Source organism: Arvicola amphibius, chromosome 1, assembly GCF_903992535.2.
Source record: "Arvicola amphibius chromosome 1, mArvAmp1.2, whole genome shotgun sequence".
NCBI lineage: Eukaryota > Metazoa > Chordata > Mammalia > Rodentia > Cricetidae > Arvicola > Arvicola amphibius.
Window position 1 is genome coordinate 57091778 of NC_052047.1, and position 26646 is coordinate 57118423.

The 26646-nt window shown below is 36.9% G+C and overlaps 1 protein-coding gene across 5 annotated transcripts in view; it reads right to left on the bottom strand.

The window, feature by feature from the left end:
* Cpeb2 (cytoplasmic polyadenylation element binding protein 2) overlaps positions 1–26646 on the bottom strand; it is a 51314-nt gene that overhangs the window by 12238 nt on the left and 12430 nt on the right. For 3 of the 5 annotated variants that reach the window (XM_038320761.2, XM_038320746.2, XM_038320779.2), the window contains 3 exons: positions 15715–15765; positions 8549–8572; positions 73–243 (listed from right to left, as the gene is read on the bottom strand). In XM_038320761.2, coding sequence (XP_038176689.1) covers positions 73–243; positions 8549–8572; positions 15715–15765 — 246 coding nt within the window. The remainder of the gene's footprint in view (positions 1–72; positions 244–8548; positions 8573–15714; positions 15766–26646) is intronic. The other 2 variants (XM_038320769.2, XM_038320752.2) reach the window with 1 other exon arrangement.

Below are 26646 nucleotides of genomic sequence, written 5' to 3' on the forward strand. Positions count from 1 at the left end.
AGTACTTGTTCAAATAATTGAACTCAAAAATTCCTTTTTACACATTTTGTTTTTAAGGCTGGATGAACTTACCTTCATCAATATCTGGAGGAAGCCCACCAACAAAAACTTTTCGAGAGAAGCGTTCTATTCGTTCTCCATTTTGATGAGCCGAATAACATGTGGGTGAATTTAAAACACCAACTTGATCACTGTGACCATCGTCCAACAAGCTATCATCTATTGGAAACAGGGACGAGCGACCTAAAATACAAGGACAAATATAAGCTCAATCTCTTATATTAAAAATAACAAAACAAAGGCAAGCAAACAGATGCCAAATGTAAGGGGTTAGACACTAAGCTGACATTGTCATGGACATGACTGGGAATACAGACAGCAGAACAGCAAGGTTCAAGAGAGAAGTGACTCAAGTAAGGCCCAGAGATAAACAGTCACTGAGCTGAGGAAGTGGGTCAGGGACAGATGCTTGTCTAGCACAGATGAGACTCCAAGTCCATCCCCGGCAGCAAAAGCAAAAGAAATAGAGTCACATGATAATAGCTATAGCACAAAAGAAATAATAAATCTGCTAGCTCATTTCAAATGTTTATGGATAGCAGAAAGAGCCTAATGTATAGGAAACAGGCCTGAATGTGTAATTAAATTCTTTAGAAACTAGTGTTAAAAAGGAAACACTGTAAGTTAAATAGGCAGGAGAACATTATGAAAGAAACAAAATAACTACCACCACCACCACCACCACCTCCACCACCACCACCTCCACCACCACCACCACCACCACCACCAACAACAACAACAACAACAAAGAACTCCAAGAAAATACTTAAGATGCTATAGTAAGCAGCAAGCCCTACGTGTCTATAGGTCTTGAAATAATTTATCACATATGACAATCATGACTATGTAGAGGGGACTTATGCACATGTGGGAGGTAAAGAACAGCATCTTAGGATTCTAGTTCCTATTTGAGCCCATTCTTTAGGAATGCATCCCTTTCAGGGCATGTCTTGTTTAATCTTATTAATTAATGCTGATGCCCTGTATGCTCACACAAAGTAAAATAACAAAATATAGTACTTTGCCCTCAAGAAATGCACACACAGGCAAGGCAAGATCTATACATGTAAGGATGGCATCTATCTTTAAGAAATCCTACAAATGCTTCAAAGGCAGTAGACTAGACGGAAGCAATAGTATACTGAATACCACAGTAAGTTCTTGAATCTCTAAGGGTACTAGGTAACAACTGACTGAAACATGCCAGACATAATAAAGAAAAAGCCCTTAGAGGTTAACAGAATTTACCCTTATAAGATATTTTATTGAGTAGGTGGAAAAACAAAAACAGCAAACAAACATCTAGGTGCAGAAGCCCCAGCAAGAATGTGACATCCTATGACTGAGGGCAGAGGAAGACAAATAAGCAGCTGAGATTAGGGGAGGCTCCAAACTACAAGGAAGGCAAGAAAACAAGGATGAGAAATGAAAGAGAAACAACAGTGGACAGGAAGTAGCCAAAGACAGTCCCACGTTGACTGAAGAGTAAATGTCAGACACAGGTACAAGAACAGGACATGGGTAAAACTACATATAAAGCTTCAAATGCTTCAGAGTGGAGAAAAAAAGGAACTGTCTTTCAAGTAAACAGCGTTCTAAGGAAGTGATTGGAAATATCAGTGATGAAAACTCCGGGAAGAAGTGAGGAGGGCAGCTCCTTGGCAAATATGGAAGGCATGGGACTTCCACTACAGAAAGGACGAGAAAGAAAGCGAGAAGCTCCAACAGCACCATGACAGAAGCATCAGAGAGGTCAGGAGGGAAAAAGGAAAAGGTAAGCAAACTGATACGATGATTGCAAGAAATGAAAACTGTTTGAGGGTATCCCAACATTTGTTGGTAGCAATCTTAAGAAGCTGGGTGGCTGCCACTTGTAGTGATATTGTACATGTGTAGTACAATACAGATCTTAGTCTTCAGATGTATTAGAGAAGGGAAAGGGGTAACAATGCAGACAAGCTGTTCTCTGAAGATTAAATCAAGGATATATTTTTAGAACAAAGAAACAAGTGTATACTCTAATAACATATACTTTAATCTAGAAATAAATGCTTAATTAAAATATGATTAACATGTTACCATCTTGAAATATGTGACTCATGATGATGTGATATAAATAAAGTTAGGTAAGATATGACATCTTGTGGAGAACTGGATGGGGAAGAAAGGGAAAGCTACATACCCACAAAAATAAACAAGCCACCCAGGCTAAAGATTCTACAAAGCTGACTGACTATGGAGAGCTGGAATAGCCTCTACAAACCTCTAAACTAATCATATGCATCAGACAGCATCTGATGCTGTCTACAGCAGACATCTCTCTTTGCTATAAAATACCTTTTGACACAGCAACAGTATAGGACCACTAAGGAAAACTAATTTCTTCTTGTCAAGAAGGTGAAATCTCTGGCCTGGGTGGAGAACTACCTTCAAGATACCCAAAACGTAAACAAGTTAATCCAATTGTGCCACCTGGCCAAAGTTCACCCCTCAGTAGGTGGGTTTACTTCAAGCTAACACTAAAGAGACTGGTGGACTAATCAGCCTTTTAATGAGATAAACTTTTCCTTCCCAGAATCGCTTCCCCCAATCCCTTATGGGATGTCATCAAGTTTGTGTGGGTCTGTGCAGCAGACTCAAAAGTGTAACCATTTCAATTTTTTTCTTCTTTTCTCACTGCTCGCCAGATCCAAATATGCTTTTTCTGGTACTTGGGGTTCCTTACACTTTCTCTGCAGATTCTGTCCCCACTAAGTGCTTGTCCACTCCTTACTGCATTAACTAAAGATCCTGACTATTTCCCTTCTCCACTTCTCTTCCATTGGGCAGCTGCTGAGATTATGGCTTGCCTTCCCTAGGGACTTTCTTTTAAACTCCAATGAAACTGTCCTCTTTGAATAAACCTTGCTTTTGCTTGATTTTCCATTTTTTTTTAATTTGGTTTTTAATCCTTTAGTCTCAGACAAAATTCATTCCTGCACCCCTACAAGGTACCACTGCCTGATTACTGCCACCAATTTACTTGACTTCCTTAGTTCTGTGACTATGAAAGCCATATAAGGTCTCCTACACTAGCACATACCAGTCGAGGCAATCTTAATTAGTGTTTCTGGGCTTTGCCCATTCATATTGGGTTCCTAAATGAACTATCTCATTCTCCTTTTGAGGTGAGAACTGTGTTTGCTGCAGACACTAACTAGATATATGTTAGATATAACTATGTAAAATTTATAGGCTGTAACAACAGGAAGAAAGAACCTCCAGAAAACAGGAACTACTCCACAGATAATTTCAATTGAAATAAGACATTCTGAAAGAGACCTATGTTGAGTGACAGTTTAAATTCCAAAATTTTCTGTTATCAGAAATAGGGGATAGTAAGAAATAAATATCTATATTTTCTTTGTGATCAATGGAAAAGTTCTTCAACAAAAAAATTATAGATCAAATATCCTTTGTCTGAAATACTTGGGCAAGGAATGGTTCTTGTTTTGTTATTTCTTAGAATTTGAATTTTCTGACTAAGAGTACTCATCTTGTTTGTCTGCCTTCCTCCCTCCCTTTCTTCCCTCCCTCCATCTACCCTTTTTTCCTCCCTCCCTTCATCCTTCCTTCTTCTCCCTCACTAAAATGACCACTAACAATATCCATTAAATATTAATAAATTGTGAATTAATCACTCAATTTACCTTACTTTAATTGAGTAAGTCTACATTTTAAAAAGAATAAGATGAGTAGGGAAACAACTGCTTAGATTTTAGGGAAATTAAGATGACTATCCAAATGCTGGACTGAACTTAGACATGCTAATATTTTGCACATAGTATCATTTTGAAGTATTTTTATACAAAATACCAATCCATAAATACAATAAAAAAATTCTAAAAGAATTTTTCTTGGGGAAAACACAGATCACAAATATTTAGAATCTAAACAGGAATAAGAGGTGACCCAAAGTGACTTAAGGTATTTCTGAACTATAATGTGGTACATATACTTCATGGTGAATGTGCTGCAACCTTACCATTCCCTCAGTAACTAAGTGTTGTGTTGCTCTAACTATGTACAGCATGCACAATCCATTAACTAAAGCTCAGATGAACAAAGGAAGCAACTGAATGGCTGAGAATATTTCACATACTGGCCACACTCATAAAAATCTTCATTTTTAGAAAACAATAATTGCTTTCTCTCAAAAGGTCATAAAAACAATGAATTTTAATACTCACTTGAAAGAGTAATAATATATAAATCATTAGTATATATGAAAATATACTCCAAGTTTTATCATTCTTATTAGGAAAATGCAAGCTGGATGCTCAATGATATTGGTACTAATGATGGCCGTCTCCCTGCTTCCATCTCCTCCACCTGTGTGGGCAGTGTGTGCACAACACGCATGCACATGTCAGGGAAGCTGATTCTGATGCTTTGCTAACATACTCAGATTTGGTTCTACTTGATTTTTCAGATTTTGAATTTATTCTAGAATGTAAGAATAGACATTTCTCAACATATCAATGAGGAGATATAGAAGGGAAACATCTGTACAAATAAATCAATTTATAGATTGACTCTAAGCACGATTCTTTGACTTTTATAGATTGTTCCATAATCTTATTTATAGAATGTTGTGAAATTTTAAAAGCACAAAAGCACAGAAATTTAAAATTAATGGGAATCTGAATATTCTTATCTTCTAGGATGGAAGCAGTAAATACCCTCTAGTGTGATGCAAGTTTCCCTTTTTTTTTTTTTTAGTTACTTTTGAGTACTTTTTTAGTACTTTTGAGTACTGCCAATTCGAGCAACCAGTCTTTTACCTGGTATGTTTCTTCAAAGAAGGAAAAAAATCTACTACTTAATGTACAATGATTATTTTAAGATATTTTGCCCCAACAATAGTTTGCCCCCTTTCTTACTTGCCTTAAAATTAAGTACACTGGAATTTTGTTTTCTTTAAAAATTGGTGTGGCAGGGTACAGCTTGTAGAACAGCCTCTTTGGAGCTGTAAATTCCATTTTACAAGCAGTATACTCTGCTACAATTCAACTCTGCTATCATGTAGCTCCAGGGTGACCAAAGTAGGAAACAAACTAAACAAGACAAATAAACAAACAAAAATAGTAGATAATGCCAGTGCTGCCATCAAATCTAAACACTGTAGAAACACAGGAGGCTGTGCCCTCAGGCCAAGGCCGGGTATCCTATGCAGCTACTATAGGGATGTTTTTTCATGCTTTAGGGACTCCTGTCCTTTCTCTGGTAACTATTATAATTACTTATCAAAGATGTGGGAAGGTAGGGCATGAATACACACATTTTACATTCCAGTTCAGCTTTAAATAAGCAATACGTTCTATATGAAACTATCATTTATAAACAGTGGCACCGAATCTAAATGGCTCCACACTATAAACATACCAAACCTCAGCAACTTCCAAAACTCACTCCTTCTAAAATTATTTCCCACATCCTCTCATTCCATATGCAAGCTACCAACTTTGGGATTAATTTCTAAAAAAAAAAAAAATGCTTCCCGAGGCTTAGTAAATTAATTAAAATAACTTCATTTCTACTATTCAAACTATCCTATATGTTTTTTTTTCTTTCTGGAAAACAATAGCTGTTTATTCTTCTATCAGAAAGAGGAATTGTCCTAACTCTTTGGCTGGTTTCCAGGAACCTATTTTTTTACTGGGTTGCCTTGCCAAGCAAGGCAAGGAGCTTAGTCCTTCCTCAACTTGATATGCCATGCTTTGTTGACACCCATGGGAGGTCTGCCCCTTTCTGAACAGAAACATGAAGGAGTGGACTGTGGGGGTAGCTGGAGGGAAGGAATAGGAGGAGAGAAGAAAGGGGAAAACTGCGGTAGGGGTTTGGGATGTAAAATAAATGAATAAATTTAATTAATAATAATAAAAGGAGGGATTATGACAAGTAGAAAATTCTGAATGGCAGAGTTTAACTAGTCCTATACACTTTTAGCACAATGCTAACCATATTCCACCCCAGACCAGTATGCTCATTCTCTCGGAGGGGGATGGAAAAAACACTGAACAAAATAGCAACTACAAAAGAAAAGCAATTTTCCTGATGTCAAGGAGTTTCCATGTGCCCTGCTCTTTCCTAATGCTGCAGAGCTTCCCATGGCCCCAGGCTCCTGACATTCAGAGAAAGGAATCTTGGTTTTGCTCAATTACTTCTGGTATAATTATACTTTGATCATCTCTAAGGCTTATTTCATAAATCAATATCTAGAGCTGGCTTGATGTAAAGTTCTTATTGACATTATTAAGGAACTGGAAATATATCAAAGACATTTGGCAGTAATTTAGTTTAACTATAGTCAAGTGGGAAGTCTTTAAAACAAAAAGTGTTGCCCTATGCTTCACTGAGAGGTCAATCAAAGGTGGAAGGAAGAAACCAGTTCTTTTTGATCAAATGGCCACTGGAAGCCAGACTGCCCTCTGACATTTGATGCTGCCCCACCCCCAATGTGCTGGTGCCAGCCAGGACTTGGTTTTGGCCAGTTGTGCCAACTCATTTTGACACATCCCTCAAGAACAGAGAGGCTTTATTTATTCTAACAAAAAAGAAAGACCAAAATGAACACACACCATTTTACTAGCCCATCAAATCCACAGCACAAGTTCATAATAGGGGATTCCTGGTTGGCTAGGTTTAGAGATTGGTACTGTATCAGCATGATGGGAAAATGAAGAGAAAATAGAAAGAAAGCCAGGGAAGCATCTCTACTTCTTTCTGTGCTGTCCTTCTGATATGCAGGTTTTGTAAAATATTCTTATTGTTTACTACTACAAGCTAGCTACTACCAAATGCAAATAAAATCTTACAGCAGCTAGACTTCAAGACTAAACCTTTCTATCTGGCTATTCAAACTGGAACTGGGGCAGTAGATTTATGCTCTGTTACAGCTGTGCTCACAACCTGAGGAAAAAGGCTGCAGCTCCCTTTCTACTGCACCAGCTGTGTGCAGAGGCTGCCAGCTCAGGACAAGGAGAGGACATGGAGTTTACACCTGCCTGTGGTGTGCCTAGGTGGCTCTGAAATGGAGCGCCTCTCTTTAGAGCTCCCCAAGAAGACACAGTTAGGCAGGTAACCAGTCTTTATCTGAGCAGCAAGGAATTAAATGTTCATTTTCCTTCTTTGGGTCATAGTCTGCAGTTACTGAGCTGAGCTATAATAAGAAAATCACTGACTCCTGATACCTTGCCCTTAAAAATTTAGCATATTATATTTATACAGAGTATGCCCAACTGACTTAACACAAGTTACTAGAGATAAAGGAAAAATGTTTCAGACATGAAAGGAATTACTGAAAAATCACAGATTGGTAGATAGTTATTTTCAAGACAATCAAAGTTGCACACTTGATTGTGAAGTGAGCTAGGTCACAGATCTACAAATAGGTATGAACACTGTACCCTTCCCTCTCTTCCCGCTCACTATGAACAGCCTTAGAAAGCAAACCAGCCTCACTCTCTTCCATTTTTTTGAAAAGTGAAGAACCCAGAGATTCAGTCAAGTATTTGGAGAGTCAAGACTAGCAATAAAATTGAAATATGGAATTTGAAGTACGGCTTTTAGAACATAAAGTATTAACATTGGTTGTCAGTGGTGGTAACTGGTTTTGCTTTTGTGTTTTTAGGGAAGGTGCTGGTCAACAGATAAGTACACTACCACACATGTAAAATATAACCAAGGACACAGCTAGTACTGCCTATCTTCCTTGGCTTCAGGACGGTGAGAGCAAATGCTTTTTATTCAGTGTGCAGAACTATAGAAATATCAGGTAATTTTTTCTTCTTTTCATATTGGCTTGGGCAAAGTTTCAGTCACAGAAGGTGTTCCTGTGTTCTGAGCGAGTTCAGTGGTAGCCTCATACCAGAAAGTCTCGTCCCTTGGCCCCAAAAAGAATGCTCAAGGAAATCCTGTTATGACGGAGGAGGTGGAAAAGGACAGTGGTGTGCAGGCTAGACAAAGGGGCTGACAGGATCACAGCTTCGCAGAAACATTGGCTACGTGGTTTCTGCCAATGATAGTAATCTACTTACACAGGTGTCATTTCCAACTGGGTCAAACAAAAATAACAATCATTGATAAGACAATTGGTTATGCAGTAGAAAAATCACATCACATGTCACTCTGGTTAATACTAAAAAACTTATTTCTTAGGCAGATAAAACAGCCTTATTTTAGAAGATATAGATATAATTTTTAATTAGAGTTAAAAATTTTGACAGTTTAAGGAGGACAAATTTTATTTAATGACCATTAGTATGAAAATACACCATTGTAGGTTTAGAGTTAGAATTTGAAAAAGTTGGTAAGTTCTCACAACAATATGTGATTCCTCTAGGAGCTTTCAGATATTGCATAAAGAATTCTGAAATCAGTAATTATGACATTGATCAATACAGCTCGATTAGAAACAGATGAACTATAGCAAACAGAAATGAATTACCTCGTCTTCGCCCATAACTCCTTGCTGCATGTAAACAAAGGACAAATTGTAAAATGTTAGAACTAAAAATAAGCCCACACATACAAATACCATGATATGAAAAGTCATGTGGGCATTTAGATACTCTATTTTAAGACATGAGAATGTCAGCAATTAAAATGTGCATATTTTATCATTACAATTATACATAAATACAGACATACATGTGATATATGTCAGATATATCCTTTTACAAATATTTTGTACACATGCAATCTGAGTCATCCAAAGCTGTAAAATTTATCCTAATTCACATTTAAAACTCACAAGTACTTTTTCACCTAATCATTACAGAAAGGCGTAACAATTTACAGTTAAACAGCTTCCCAAATCACTTTCTCAATAAATGAAACTACCTTGAATTAAATTCCTATTTTTCTTTTGATAAAAAGTTGTATGATACATATTGTTCACCACCTATGTAGAATCCACCTGCTGTACCACACCGATTGAGGGAGGACCAGAAGATATAGATTGTTAAGAGTCATGATTACTGAGATAGGAGTCTAAGTCCTGTAATCAAAACTGAGTTCAAAGATGCAGTAAGAGACTGCAGCAAATGACATAAATGATGTTTCTAGTCTTCTGACAAATTTTATAAGAGCCACTGACTATGTGCCTACCTCATAGTAAAAGGAATTCTAGTGCAAATTAAGAATACGACTCTCACAGAATGATAAATACTAGCAATATGAAGTAGAAAGGAACTGGTAGTTTACATTATCCCCATGGATAGTGTACGAATATGATTTCATAAGAAATTACCAATGTTGAGAAAATCTTTCCCTTCAATCAGTGCATACAATGAGTGTTTTACTTGATAATTTATATGAAGCAAACAATAAACAAAATAAAATGAATGCTATAAGACTGAGGTCTTAATTTATGTTTATAGATTGGAGAAACAAGAAAATTTCAATACTGAAAAAACCATCAATTCACAATTTTTATTAGAAATTGCCAGAAATATCATCTCTCTAGAGTATAAAACTTAAAGGTCAAAAGATATATTTGACACACTAAGTATGTACTGTGTTGTATAAAGTTTAAAAGAATATATCTTGAACTTTGCTATAAAGAAATGCTACTGTATGTCAATATGGTACAAATTCTATAATAATGAATAGGGAGGGCAAAACATGTCAGCTATTATCATTTCTATTTCTAAGAAATAAGTCAATAAGCAGAAGGCATCTACCATTCTTTTAAGGAAGCTAACCACCTTTATCTCTGTCATTATGGTGTATACTCAATCTGTTGTTGAGTGAAAATGGTCTCACAGTCTACAGATTTGCTGCACATCTTACTTAACATATGAGTCATTTTACTGTGAGGGTAAAGGTAGACAACACTTTTAGAATTTTATTATCAATTCTTAAGATGTAAACAGGCTTTTAAAATAGTTTCATCCTAATGAGAAACTAAATGTAGAAGATCAGGTTGAAAAACATAATTTAAACAGAGCTATTAAGTGAAGGAGAATGAAATTGCTTAATTCTTAACAGTTATATTAAGCCTTCAAGTGGTCAACGGGTCCCACAACATAGCATAGATGTTGCACAGCAAAATCTCAAGAGCTGGGTTTTTTGCTTTTTCTTGGGGTAGGCCAATAATATTAATCAAGTTAAGTTTATTTTGGAGAATTTCAACAATGATTCAGAAATCAGAGATTCATAAAACAAATGAAATTATTTTCAACAAGTTTGAAATCAAACTATAAATTGTGATGAAATCAGAATGTGGAAAATAATTCCCAACCTAGTAATGCAACACCAATCCTGCTAATGTTTTTAACTTTCACACTCTTAGATGGGGCTTCTCAATACTAAAATAGTGAAAACATATAAATATTTATAGCAGCTTAAGTTTCATGCCATTCCTGGGCTTGAGCTTAGTCATTTAGAAAATTTTCCCGATTATCTCATACCAGAGGAATTTCTGAATCTGGACAACTCTCAGATTTGAAGTTTCTATATCACTAAAACCAGAAGTCTGTCTAGTATGATAACCAGTGGGTTAAGGCACTTGCCATGTAAGCCAGAAGGCCTGGGTTCAATCCTGGGAACCCAACCTGGAAGAGAACACCTCCTGGCCTTTGTCCTGACTTCCACACGGACAATATGACATTCGCACAGCCCCCACACCCAGACACATGCATGGTGTGGGGAGATGAATAATAAGTAAGAGAGAATTGACTACAAATGAAGTTAAACTATGCAAAACATTTTCTACCCTATCATGGAAATCACCATTTTGCTACCGCTGTACTGAACACGGTGTGTCTAACACACGTTTCTAATAATGTTTCTATATAAAGTTCTGGGGTTTGTTTCAGCATAACTCTGCAGCAGAATAGTCAAGTAACTCTACCAAAAACAGTCCACATGAATATTATGTTTTTAAAAAGCCTTCTTTGGTTGTGAGCCTAGCCTTTAACGAGTGAGCCAAGATGCAGATATCCATCCACAAGTAAGCACTGGGCTGAGCTCCAGGAGTATAATCAAAGTGAGGGAGGAACAATAATAACAAAGAGGTCAAGATCACGACGAGGAAATCCACAGAATCAGCTGACAAGAGCTACTGGGAGATTACTGAATCCTGACTAACAACTAGGCCCCCTGAATACAGGTGTCAATGGTGTGTCTTGGATAGTATATGGGACAACTGGCAGTGGGATCAGGATCTAACTCTAATGCATGAAATGACTTTCTGGAGCCCACTCTCTATGGAGAGATATCTTGCTCGGCCTAGGTACTGGAGGGGGTGGTCCTCCCTCAATGAGGTGATGGTACAGACTTAGCTGACTTCCCCAGGGGAGGCCTTACCCTCACTTTTGAGCAGATGGGTGGGGTTGGGGAAAGGTGGGGAAACAGGAGGTGTGGAGGGAGGGGGAACTGGAATTGGTATGTAAAAAGAAAAAAAGAATACTATCAAAATAACAAACAAAAAAAGCCTTCATTGAACATTCTGAACCTCCAAATAAAAATGGTTTAAAGTGGGAAAGGGCAATGATTTATTCTTTTACTTTTTTTATAAAAATCATTTATAAAAAAGTAACAGATTAAAAAGCGAAGAATTTCCTATTTTGACCTGTAGGAACATTTAATACACACATATACCTATATTACTGATGCTTTATCAATGTATAAAGGAGGCTCAGAAGTAGTTTGAAGTCTTCTACACAAGTGACTGTAAAATTTAGGATGGATTAACCAATAATCTAATTCAGGTTCTAGCCACAGTGACAATAAGGAAACAGAATGGTTTTTATACTCTCTTTAGGGATGTCTGTTCTTATATACTGGTTCTCAACTCTATAGCTAAATTACTTTAGCTAAAAGGTAGCAAAGTGGTAGAAAAGTGGGGAAAATGCAATTCAATCAAAATAGAGACAAATACTTGACATACAGAACCTTGTATTTTTCATTATACTGCAGAAAACACACAGATTTCTGGGACTGACTTTACTTTTTTTCTCCTGATACTATATGTGCTAGGTTTATACACTCAGATATGTGAACAAACTATTGTTCTAACGATTTAAAATTGGGTTTTTAAACAGTCTATACCTGCATATAACGTGACTTTCTTAAAAAGCCGATAAACACTAACTGTGGGCACATAACAGAGACTTAACAATAACAGTGACTTACAATAACCAGTAACTGCAGTCTCTACATCAAGTCCACTTGATTCCAAACTTACCTGAGGAATACGGTTTATTTAGGAACAGGAGCCCCTCTGTGGTTACATTTATATTCTGGTTTTTTTTTTTTTTTCTTTTGAGGCAAGGTCTCACTATGCAGTCCTGGTTAGATGGAAGTTGCTATGTAGACCAGGCTGGTCTCCAGCTGACAGATCGGCTACTCTCTGCCTCCTGAGTGCCACAACTAATGGCACCATGCTCCACCTTATATGGCATTTATGTTAAAACATTTTAGTCCATATAACTCCATGAGCTAAGTGGGTGTGCATGTGTAGCTGTATCTTACGTTAAGGGGCATCTGAGTAGCAGAAGCTTAGAGTCATAAGTTCAACAGAGGCTCTCCCTAATGTTAGGCCATGTGATCACCATCCTGTTTGACTTCCTACCCCCAGATTTATTTAAACCTTTATCTGAAAGCTTTAACTACAACTCATAAGGAGGAATTATAAGGCCTTTCTAATGTTAGTATATCTTATTGGCATTATGTTACTATTACTTAAATCGTTACTATGCTTAATTAAAGATATTCAGGCCTAATTAATATCACTGTAATCATTTATTTCTCAAAAATGCCCTTAACTGCAACAGTCATGCATTTGCTTAATAATAATATGTCTATCACTGAAATCTATTCTGTGTGCTCCATGGAAGAACGCTCCTACATTGCAGAAAACAAGGGACCCAAACTTTGCCCTTATGCCGAATGTAGCATCTTTCCTATTTGTTTCCTGTAATAAGAAAACAAGTTTTCTGCTCATCATATGCAACATCCTTGCAATAGCTGAAAACATCACGTACGTGGTCTCCTCCTGTCATGCTATCTGAAGCACTCACCCAGCTAGCTCCTCATCTGTTTGAAGAACCCGACTTTAACTGATGATCTTTGCACTGATTTCCACTATTCACTCTCCCCAGCTAACACTTACTCACAGAAGAGGTTCTAAATACGTGCATGAGTTCACTCACTCCTCTCAATAGTCCCCTGCGGCAAGCAGTGTGCTTTGGTTTAGGTATTAAGAAATAAAGTCAGGGTCAAGTTTGGCATGTTGTTCCACATTGTACAGAAAGGCAAGCTAGCTTTAGAGTCTGTGATGCTACCCACACACCTCACATAGCACAGTGATGTAAAATGTAGTACTCAAAACTGATCTTTAAAGTGAATGGTATTAGTTACGTTTACAACAATAATAAGTAATGGGGAAGCAACTTACTTAACCAACTACCCTACAGTGACTTCAATCTATAACATAAAATGCTCCACCATCAGTCAGTAATATTTAAAAACTACTTAATGTAGGAAGAACCTTGTATCACCATCACTTAATTCTTTGGTTTCCAGGGAACATAACATGCTAAACATATCTAAGCTGCATTTCTCCTTATCAAGTGCTGTTATCTGCCTTTGTTCAGTATCCTGAGTATCCTTGACGCCTCTCTTTAAGACTTCCTCACCTCACCCCATGGATGTACCCAATTAAGTGAATCTTCTTTCATCTCTTCACTGTTTGTCCCCGGTGAATAAAAAAGGACATGCTTCCCAGTGGAGCAAAGCTCTTGTCCTGACCTGAATATTTGTTGATGCCCTAGAGTCATTACCTTCTTTTTCCTTCCCTAATCCCTTGATAAAAGTTTAAAACCCCCAAGTTGTCTTTCTTTGCCAAGTAAGCACCATCACCTCAAATGCAGACAATTAAGAAATTTTTTAAGAAATAATAAAATAAGTATATTTTCTACTAGATGTAACTTGCCTGAAATAAAATATTTTTATATCTTATTTATGAAGAAGCATGATTTAGTCAACATTTATAGGACTTCAGGCAGTTTACAAAAGCAGCTGATTAATAACCTAGCATAACAACAACAACATCATAATCTGCAAAACCATTGTGCCTTTCTAAGTTCCTTGCTTACATGACTGGTATTTTATCATTCAGTCAACAACGTAAGACGAGCTGTAAATAACGCAACTCACACATTTTTAGGGGTACTTCTTTCAAATGTATTCTGACACATGAAAAATGGGAAACTTCAGTGACTTTTTCAGATATTAGAATAAAAAAGTTTTTATGTTTATTTTCTACATAGAACATTTAAGGGGCGTGAATCCACATATAGTTTACTATTAGCTAAGCCTATCCTATTTCACAAATCAAATGGACAGAACATTAACAATAAGCTATTTTGTAATGTTACATTCGGTTTCAACAGCACCATGTTAGTCACTGCCTGAGAACCAAGGACTAGAAGAGGTCCTTGAATAACATTTCCAACCTCATCGCTCTACTCAAAGTTCCAATGCTTAGACTAGGTTAGACCAGTCTGCTACATGTTTAGACTAGGTTAGACCCGGCTGCCATGTCTGCCAACCCAAGGCATTATACTCAGGTTGTGATCAACCCATCACCTTCCCTATCACCATGCTTCAATATTTTCTCATCCCAAAATCCTGTCTCCCCTGACACTTCTCAGGCAACAGGCTTCCTTTCTACCCTTCTGTCTTTTCAGTCATTGTGTACATGGCCTAACTGCACACTGACCTCACTTTCAGATTTGCTCATACACCTTTATTACATCCTATTTTAATAAAACTTTAAGTGAAAGGACCCAAGCTAACATAATGATGCAATTTTGAGCATGTATTATTTACAAGTATCCCTCTTCTTTACCTTTCCTTGACTGTAATTCATGATTCCTCCTTAAAAGGACTTTCCCCCTCATCTCCACTCCCATAATCATGTTTATGCTAATCTTGTGACTATAAATATATTTATATTTGTCCAATGTCAAGAAAAACATTTTAATCAAAGTTTTTCCTTTCTGACTGATGAACTTCTAATTGGAAAGTTAGAATAAGTTAAATCAGTGTGATTACTACATTTATAAATTCACCGTTATATTCCTTAAAACAAACACAAGTGCTTATACTGAGTACTAGGGTCTATTTACTTTGCAAACTTTATCTTATTTAGTCCTTAAAGTTGCCTTTATCTCCAGTTTACAGAGTGAGAAACAGGAAAATAAGAACTAAGTTTCTTGTCTTAGGTCACAACTTGAAATAGAACTCCATCATGCCAACAAGGATTGCTCCTGAGGCTGAAGTGGTTGAATTATACTGTCACAATACACTTCTCAATGACTATTTTTTCAGGGACAAAACACGCAGATTCTTAATTTTGCAGTTTTACTTCATGGTTTTAAAAGATGTGCCTTCTCTCTGCTACCCAGCATGGTCTGTATTTGATGGGTCACATGACGCTCATTCCAGCATCCCACAGAGCTGGGGCTACAGGTGAGTATAGCCATACCTGAACACTGTTTTATTTTTACAAGACAACTGAACTATCTATATGGAGTAAGGTTCAGGGGAATACATATTGAATCATCTTCATTTGTGTGGAAACAAACGTTTGGTAAAACTTACCATTTAACATCAACAGATTGTCAGTTCCTGGATGTGGATAGCTCAAACGACCTTTAAATAGACAAGAAAAGAAGAATTTAAAGATTATGAAGCTATCTGACAAGAAAAAAGGGCAGGGGTAAATAGGGTAAAGAAAAAAAAATTCAAGCAATGTATAGTTTTTAAAACTAAAAAGTTTATCTTTAACTCAAAGCATATTATCTCTGAAACCTGAAAACAAACTGGGAAAGTTCATCTTAGTTCCCATGCCGTAAGATCATGATGAGAGCAAATGCAAACACGTGTGTTTCTATCTATACTGTAAAGGCATCATGGGGACTTCGTTTCTGAAAACATGATAAAGGAGTTTTTAAAGTGTAGTCAATCAGTTGGAATTTTTCTCTAGACTTTTGTCAAAAATAAAACTTTGAGGAAATAGATTTAATTTTGAATTCAACAATAACTAAAATTTTAAAATGTAAAATTAGAACAAGCCTTTTCACTTTTTAAAATTTTACTTCAATGTGGTTTTTATAACATCAATGTGGTTTTACACTGTCATGTTTAAATAAATTCAAAGAAGACATCCTAGGCTGCTATTATTACTAATATCATTATAAGTGTACTTCATTTAGAGTTTAAACATTATTTATGAAGAAAAAGTGAAAATACTAAGGCTTGTGAGAACAGTAACAAATTGTCTGCTCTAAGTTGCTCTTCTTTAAGACTTTGCATTTAAAAAATTTGGAGACAACAGTATTATACATGCTACAAAGACCATGCAGAAAACACACTGTGGCTCAGCTACTATTTTCACACCAGAGTGTGTATTTGGCTACTGTCAACAGCAAGGATGACCATTATTGAAGCTCACTGAAAGGCAGGAATGCATTCATCTAACTCTGATACTTCAGTTTTAAGGCTATATTCAAATGTAATACTGAGATTGCATTCTAGTCACCATCGGCATAGTTTCTCTTTAAAAGGACAATAACCCTACATGAAATTCATTGCCATCAGAAAAATAAGCATACACACACCGAGATGAATGAAGTAGAGATTCGCATATAAACATGCATAATATGATCTCTGGCATACTGTGGTTTAGAAAAGTAAGCAATTGTCCCTTAAAAGAACAATTTATCACCTTTTTTTTACTCCCAAGTTTCATGAATTAACTAAATGAGCTGTTCAATAGAGCTTCCATAATCCAGAAACATACAATGATGCCTACTGTTCTGAGGAGAATCAAGAAAACACAAAGAGAAGGTACAAACTTGAAAGACCTAGGAAACACAGCTTTTTAAAATATATTTATTTATTATGTATACAATATTCTGAGTGTGTGCCTGCAGGCCAGAAGAGGGCACCAGACCTCATTACAGATGGTTGTGAGCCACCATGTGGTTGATGGGAATTGAACTCAGGACCTTTGTAAGAGCAGTCAGTGCTCTTAACCTCTGAGCCATCTCTCCAGCCCCAGACACACAGCTTTTAAGCGGCATTTTAGCAGCATGTCACAAAACTTTCAAAAAGTCAGTTTATTTTGGAAATTAGGACTTTCCTAACATTTTGTTGCAGCTGACGAAATTTAGAGAATAATGTAAAGCCATCAAAAATTGCTGATTTTCTGACATGATATTTAAAATAGTAAATTTCTTTAAATGGCAACCATATTGCTGTTGAGTACAACAGTTCTTCTCTCCTGATAGAATGTAAAACACAGAAGGTAAAAAGAGAAATAAGACAAGCCTTCCCTGTGGTATAGTCAGAGAAACAAACACAAAACTTCAGTAATGCCTGCCCACTGCTTTAAGAATTATGTCTGTACAGTATCTCACAAAATGAAACACAAAGAAGCACTTAGCTAAACTCAGGAATGGATGCCTACATACTAGAATGTTACATTAAGTAAGCAGAGCCTTTGTCCTGGGGTCTTGCTTAAGACAGGTAACTTTATGTCGATACAAATTTATAATAGTTTCACTATTCCCTTTGACTGCAAAACAGTCCTTTTACACTTTGGCACTTGAATAGACTTTTAAAGGCAACAGAAGAAAATGAATTGGTGAATGAGTGTATATTTAAATATATATTCTAACACTCCACAAATAAATGAGCAAATTTAGACTCAAATGATCCAAATACTTATCATCTACTACAGTGAAAGTGTTAATATTAATCAGTAAGTTAACTTTCACAGTTAATGCTTTAGTTATACCAAAACCACTTTGATTAAGAATCTGCCAACTGAAAGTAATGATGAGCAACATCTGTGGGCTTATTATATACAAAGGGCTTTTATAGATTCAACTGTCAATTATTTACTCCTAGTAACAATCCTTTGAATTTGGTTCTTATTTTTTTTCATTTTAATGTGAATATACTTTACCACAAGAAAGGTTAAGTCACTTCCTCATTGGTAGGAATGATTGCCAGAATGGGAACCTGACTGGCTTGATTCTCTTATATTGCTTTGATACTGATCCTATTGATAACAGGATATAGGAAAAAGAATGCATAGAAGGTTTACAACACTTACACTGCAATAGAAAAAATATGTGTAAAAGAACACACGGCTAAGAAAGTAATTCCTCGCTATAAGTCTAAAAGGCTGGTGGTACATAAACTGACACTATGCCTACCTATCAACAAGAGAATCCCAATTTCTTCTACGGGGGTGGGGGGAAGGCCCAGAGCGTAAAAAACTCCATTTCTCAGTTTTTGTCATACTGTGTAAGATCTGGCCAGAAGATAAAGATAAAAGTGGTATGTACAATTTTTGGAAAATATGCTTCAAAAGGGAAAGACTAATTTTCTTCTGCTTGCTGAGATGCAGATAGATGGGTAAACTAAGGAAGTTTTAGGTCAGGAGGCAGCAACAGGAATTTCCAGATAACAGAAAAGTGAAAAGGAATGTAGACATCTGTCCTGGTCACTGTTCTATTGCTGTGAAGAGACACCATGATCAAGGCACCTCTTATAAAAGAAAGCATTTAATTGTAATCTTGTTTACAGTTTTCAGAAGGTTGGTTCATTATCATCTTGGGGGGAACATGGAGGCCTATGCATGATGCTGGAGAAGTAGTTAAGAGCTACATCTTTATGAGCAGGAAGAGAGGAGGCACTAGGCCTGGGGTGGGCTTTTAAAAGCTTACAGTCCACTCCCAGTGATACATCTCCTCCAAGACAACACCTGCTCCAACAAGGTAACACCTCCTCATCCTTCCCAGTATATCAACTGATGACAAGGCATTCATACATGAGCCGGCAGGGGTCATTCTTATTCAAACCACCACACTCTACATGTTCCGCTCTAAAAAAGAACCTCCATCTCCCCGAAGCTGACTTTCCTGATAACCCAAAGAATCTAAGTATACAAAGTCTTGAGGCAAGCTATTCATTATAATTGTAAGCAAGTTTGTGGAATGATTGTTTTACCAAGATTTTAATATATCCATAATGAACATGTGCTACTTTTAGGCAAGTCTATTTTAACATTAACATGGGGTTAGTGGGATGACTTAGTGGGTAAAGGTACTTGCTGTCAGCCTGAAGGCCTGAGGTGAGCCCTGTAGCCATTGTGGTAGAAGGAGGGAACTAACTCTTACAACTTCTTCTGTCTTCCAAATGTGTACTGTGCTATGTGTGCACACTCATGCACAAATGCAAATAAATAACTGTAAAAACGACAATATTAGGTAATTTAAAATATTTTCAAGAATGTTCCTCATCAATAATGAGAAAATTGCTAAAGTACAGTGTGATGCATTTTGTCAATATTTTTAAAGAGAAAACTAAATGACAACATATATAATAATCATAAAGAACCTAGATTAGAAATGCACAAAAAGGTACAATGGTTAAAAGCACCAACTCAAGAACTACCAAGTTCTAGTACTTATTAGCAGTTGATACTTGGTAGTAATCATTAATAATAAGCTACTGGTGTCCAAACAAAGTTTGAACATGGCTGAACATGCTGGTTGTGAGGAAAAATAAGCTTGATGTGTGATCAATGTATGGGCATATTTAACACCCACAACTATGAATTCCTAACTGAAGACAACTAACATTCTTTCTTATGTGCTTTCAATAAAGCAGCACTCTCACTGTTTATCCAATGGTTTTTTGCAATCTACATTTCACCTTTACTTCCATGTCTAAAGATCTGACATGAAGTTCTGAAAACCCACTTAAATGTAGTCAGTACCAACATTGAATAATTCCAATTTTTAATCAGTTCCAGTATACATGACAGTCATTTTTGACCCCATTCTCAAACTTCACAAATTCCCCCCCAAAGCCCTAGGAATAAGGTCATAAAATGTAGAAAAGACCCTTAAATGAAAAGAGTAGACTCCATGAAAGCAACACAACCACTCTTGACATCTAGCTTATAAAAGCTAATGTCCTCTGAATTCAACTGCTCACTCTTAAATCAAGATCCTATCATATCATTTTTGTCTAATTATACTATGCTTTATTTCTTTGTCATAGTATCACTTTCTACTATGAAATACACAAAGCAACACCAAGAATCATGTAATGTAACTGTTTGTTTCAAGCAAAGTATAACTAAGAGAAAGAAGAAAACACTAAATTGGCTATCTAGTAAAATAATGGATTATTGTTACTATATTAAAATGAATACGAAAATATTAAAGTCAAGTTGATCTGACGGCTGTAAACTTTCCAGTATAAATTTGTTGAAATAAAAATATTCTGATGGCTACTAAAAATAACAAATGGGAGACCAAATATTTCAAGTGGCAATGATAAACTGGTATAGTTAGCAATGAGGACCATCCATGATTTATAATGGTGGGAAAAGCTATCATATTATCACTCCAGGTTTTGCTTTTAATATAGTATTCAAGAAGGGATATTCAACAGTTCATTTTTTTGCCACGATGGGGATGAGTCCAGGACCTTGGGCATGCTAGGTAATATGGGACCCCTGAGCTACATCCCTCAGTTTTACATACTTCATATGTAAAATACTGTGGTAAGTGCTCTGCACACACTTGGTAGATTAGGTGTGGTAAATACATTTTTGAATGATAATATTTTCAAATTATAAGTCAAGGTGCATGTATGTGTGTGTATGCATGTATGTATGTATCTATGTCTTCAGTTACAAAACTAAACATTTAGTATAGCCCATGGAAATAAATATAGATAAAAATGCATGAGATTTTAATTTAACAGCTAGTTATAGTGAGGCATGCTGTTATACATGCACAGATACCATACATGATGATTCTAGACATTCTGAACAAATATTTATGAAGAATATTAAAATGCAAAATGTTTACTTATATAAACAATAGTGCCTATGCCTCTATTTGCTTGGCATTTTCATAGATATTACAGCAAAATACAAACAGATATATGGTCACTGTTCCCATGACATAGTATCCTTTGAAAGATACCTAAACTAAGAAGTTGATATAGCTCAAATAAATGAGATACTCTGAAAGGAATCTGATTCTCGGAGTCTTTTATACAGTTTAATCTACCCTGGGCAGGGATGCAGGGCCTCTTCACTCATGAAGTACAAGTTGACTAGGGACCACAGAATCTTCCAGTTAAATGTGGAGGAATTAATACTTTTATTTACTTCTTTAGCTTTTTAAATCACCTAGCATGGCTTCTGTTGACAGAGAAATATTTCACTAGGGCAAAGATGAATGGAACAGATCGCAGGGGAACCACACTAGCAAGTTTCTGGAAGCTGAAACTTTTAAAGTGTCACCGACTAAACCATAACTCACTGAAGGCACAGCCCCAAGCCACTCTGGGCATGGGAACGCCATCTGGAAACAAGCAGACCCTGGTGAGAATCAGCATCGAGGAGCTCTGGCTAACCCTTAAGGTGTAGGAGAGGTAGAACTGAAAACAGGAAGGCCGTTAAATGCCTGTTCATTTTTAAAAGCACCAGGGATACATGGCTACCTTTTCGGTTCTTCAAAGAGGGCTGCAAAGCTAGACTCAACAAGATCTCACAAAAACAAGTGGAAGATACCAAGGTGTGCTTCCCAGACCACAGTGAAATACTGAGAAAAAGACATTGTCAGTGTCTCCTATCATTTGCTTATTGGAGTCACTATTAGTTACACCTAACTGCATGCACAGAACTTCCCATTTCCATATTAGTATTTTACTTCTAAGCATGGATAGTAAACAGTCTCTGACGAAAGCATCCAGCATGAGAACAAAACAAGAAGAAAAAAAGGATGTTGAGAAAGTATAGACAACACTATAACAGAATATCAATCAGACAACTAAGATCAGATAAAATTAAAAGGCATATTAATAAAGTTATAAAAAGGTTCTCTAAGAGGGTCTTGAAACTGCAGTCACGTGACCCGAGAACACCTTGTGACGAGCTCGGGAGTGAAGCAGCGACAGCTCACTGCTCTGCTCTCCATCCCAGCACACAAATCAAAACAATGGGAACTGTTTCTCTCCAAACCAACAGATTATGAGTGTACAAGGCTTAACAATTAAAAATTTCCCACAATGGTAGAAGTGGTTAAATTATAAAAGAAATCAAGCCCCAACTTTCTATGAAGTAAAGAAGGCTGTTTGTGGATCCAAAGGAATATGCAACTCAAAAAGTAAGAGAAATAGAGGCAAGCGTGTATGCATGTTTGTAACCTATAATAAACCATTACTGTGGAACTTCTGAACTACAGGCATGACAAATAAAACAGGGCCCAAAAAGAACAAAAAAATGTTAAGACAAACATGCAACAGGCTTCAGGACAGCATCGTGCTTGACAGCAACCCAGGAACTAAAAGAAAACAAATTGGACATTATAACTCTATACTGCTCTATCATCTTATAAAAAAATCAGTACGAACAAGTGTTCAAAATGGATGTCCTATCGCGGGAGGGTAATGGAAAGCAGGCCCAACAAAACAAGATCTATATACCATTAAGACAAAGGCATGGCCTCTGTGGATATATTAATGGCTTACAGTTTAGAGTTTTTATGGGATTCCTGAGTATGTGGATGAGTGGGTCTGTGATTCTGGTGCCTTCTCTTGGGCTCTTTTCCTTCTGTTGTTGCTCTTGTCCAACTCTGATGTGTTAGTTTTTCTTTTACTATATTATATCATATTCTATTTAATTTATTATGTTCCCTTAGAAGCCTGTTGCTTTCTAATAAGAGCTAGAAAGCTGGTGGATCTGGATGGGAGGGGAAATGGGGAAGAACAAGGAGGAGTAAAAGGAGGGGAAATTGCAATCAGGATATAGTCTATGTAAGAAAAGAATCTATTTTCATTAAGAGGAATATTGCTTTTAAAAAGTCAAGATTTAAAAAAAAAAGAAAGAAAAAGGACATGAAAATCATAGGATAGTGACCAGTGACAACAGAGGGCTAAAAATCAAACATACAATTGTGGGGAGTGGCTCTGACACGAGCTTGAGAACCTCTGCCCACCCACAAGTTCCTAAGTCCTAGAATATGATTTCTCCACAGGAGGCTTACAAACTCATCTAAGTTGCTTTGTGGCTTTGAACTTTGTTTCCTTTCATAAAGTCAATGAGAGAAACAGAGAGCAAATTAGGGCGACAGCAAGAATCTGGTACTCCACAAGAAGCGTCAAGAGGCTCCTATCTCTCGGGGCAGGTACCCTAATGTCAGCAGGGCTTCTTGCTTCTAGAGTCATAAACACAGGCATTTATCAGTGAGGAATGAAGCTGATACTAGGTAATAGAGACTAGGTTCTTAGAGCCTTTGAAAAGCATGCACTTCAAAATGTTTATTGGCATAAAATTCCATTCTAAGTCCTTGTTTCTGGACTTTCTTGAACTATTCAGGGAACACTGAAAAAATCATTACGACCAGCTGAGACTGATCATCTCAAGAACTGTTACACAAACTGTATTTCTCCCTATAGTCTTTAGGTCAATTTTTATAAGCTGAAATTCAATTTTTTGTTCTTACAGTTCGAGGGAGGGCACAGTGTTTAAATCTTACACAGTAAGACCCTTTTCACAAATTGTTGTGGGAAGGAAGGAGGGTGGCTTAACAATGATCTGTCTTGTTCTTTTGTTTAAAGGGAAAGAATGAACCAACTCATACAAGCATAAAAAGATCACAGATTATTTTAAGTACATATGCAAATATAAAATTGCAAAATTATGAAACTGTACTTGGCAAAGCATAATTTTTCTTTAGCTACTTAAAATTCTACACTTATTCTTTTCAAAGGAAAGCAGAGTGTGCCTAGAATCAAGACAGCCATTAGAAAGAGTGTTCACAGAGAGAACACACTGCAGAAGGACACAGAAACTCCGTCAGAGGTACTCGGACTGAGGAAAGCACACCCAGTGCGCTAGTGTTTCTGATGACAGACCATGCCTTACAATACTGAATGAGCAGGGTATAACCAACAGTGCCATGTGACACTAAACAACAAACTGGGACCAGTCTTTCAGTTCTTCAGAAGTGCCAATCTCAAGTTTGCTTTCTCACGCAATGACACTTCCTCCCAGTAATTCTTCATCAGTGTTCTACTCCAGCTTCATATCAGAATTTCCTTTATTCCATATATAAATTAGGAATAACTTTCCATTTACCATATTTCTAAACATTCTCTCCTCTACAGTAGTTCTAGTTTCTGTAGATACATGGAAAGTTTTGGTATGTGATCCTTCTGTCTTTCCCCAGCAGGTTATACTTTCCTCAGGGATAAAGAACTTGGCTTTCCTCAAGTGTATATCCTCACAATGCACAGTGAGCAAAGGGTACAGAGTTGGCACATGGTACAAAGTTCCGTGTCCGGCCACCACTTGCTATCTGTCCATCTCCAACAAGCTGAGAGCTTCCCGTTTGCTATACAAGACCATAAAAACCTCTTTCTTAAAACATGGAGATAGGTGCTGGAAAAAGTGAGTAACTAGAGCCAAGAATTTTAGATGACAGTGGGAGGAGAGGTGGCTTCCATGAGTGAAGCCACTTAGTTCTTAGCCAGATCAGTAATCACTTACTCTTTCCACATTCTATACATCTGCTCAACTGTTTCCTCCCTGCTGACACCCACTGTGAGAAGTTTATTTTTTGCTTTAATCTTATAAGTAAATATAAACTTATAGATCTGCCTTTGACTCCTGAAATAATTAACCTTCATAATGGTTCCCTCTAGCCCCCGTCTCTTCATATTTACATATCTTGAGCCATATTGTGGAAACAGCGGTGTGATGCTTCTGAGGCTAGGCTGTAGGGCACCGGGGCATTTGCACTGATCTGTGCCATTTACTCTGGGCAGCAGGGGTAGGCAGACATGGCACTAGCAGTCACGCTGTAACCTTCCCACCATATGGAAAGGAATTCTTTAGCCTAATCAAGGTTTCAGGCTGAAGGATCAACCAACTTCTTGACTGCTACCTTATGAAACCCTTAGCCAGAAATAATCAAGTTGCTACCCAATTCTAAGCTTGACAAATTATATAAGGTAAATGTTTTAAGCTAAACTCTTGAGTTATTTTTGCAGCAATATATAAGTAATACAATCTCTTGTGACAATAGAAAGAGACAAGGGAACTCATTTTAAAATTTTGCACTCTCCCTCTCCTGTCTATTGGTATATCTCATGAGGAAGATGAAGCAAATGATGGTTGAAGAAGACATTTTAAGAGGATACTTCATCTTGCTCCTATGAGAAACATGTTGGTGGTTTGTGTGTTAAACAAGGGCAAGATTTTCTGAGATAAGAAGACAAAGTGCTTTTCTGAGGAAGAAAAGGAAAGATGAGAAGACAACATATGCCTTGGTTAACCCTGGCAGGCTCATTCAATTTGCAATCACCTTGCCTAGACAGATTGGATAGGGGTCCAGCATCCTCACTCCCAGTAGAGTATAATGATCAGAATGTGTGGAGGAAGAAAATGTGTCATGATAAAGCAGGAAGTGGTGTAATGAGCCAGTAAGAAAGAGAAGAAAATCTAGTGTTGGGATGCTCAGGTAACAGTGCTGATAGCTGTTAACACCATGGCAGTAGACGTAGCCCCATTTCTTTACACTACATGGAGATGTTCTCCCAAATGCTCAGTTTTCTTTTCCCTTTTCTGACATAATACATGTGGAAAATGAAACGTTCCAGTTAGAAACTGGCCAACATGCGATCCATACAAGTCGCTGAAGGCTTAGGTTTTCCTTTCTTTTTCAGGGCCAAAGTTAATTTTTTTCTATCAAAAGATATGAATTTCTTATAATTTTTAACTCATTACTCTTAGCATCATTCTGTTGCTAAATTTCCTTTTAGGTCCCCCCTCTAGATGCCGTTCTAACTGCCTAGGCTTGAAAAAAGATGAGTAGTGTTGGTAACAAACATTTCCTCTAGCATCTTCAAGAAGCCTTGTCAACAAAGACCAGGAGAAATAAGGAAAGCTTTTCATATGCATTGGTAACAGTGAACTAGCTTGATTTTACTTTATAATTCCTAGGAGTTTTCTTCCTAGAGAAGACAGAATTCAGCACAGAAATTCTTAGTTGTAAACTATTAACAATTTTCTTTCTTGTATATGTGTGTGTGTGTGTTTACTTTTGAGACAGTCTTGCTACACAGTCTCATGAATGCTAGTATACAGTCATGCCACCCTGGTGTGGATTTTATTCTGAAAGGGATGATCCAAGGTAAACAGTACTCACTGTGAAAAAGAATAAGACCGCAAACAGAGAACCTTACAATAGAGGCAAAAGATCAACAACACCCACAAGAACACAAAAGAACCCAAGCCATAACCATATTAGTTTGAGGAATAGCCACCAGTGTACATCAACAATCATAACATGCTCCTTAAAATGTGAGGATTAGAGAGTAAAAAAAAAAAAAAAACCCTATGTTTAAAACCCAGAAGCTGAGAAAGTCTTGGATTATTGTTATCAATTTAGCTGCCAACAAAACAGTTTTTGGAGTTTTTAGGACAAAATTTTC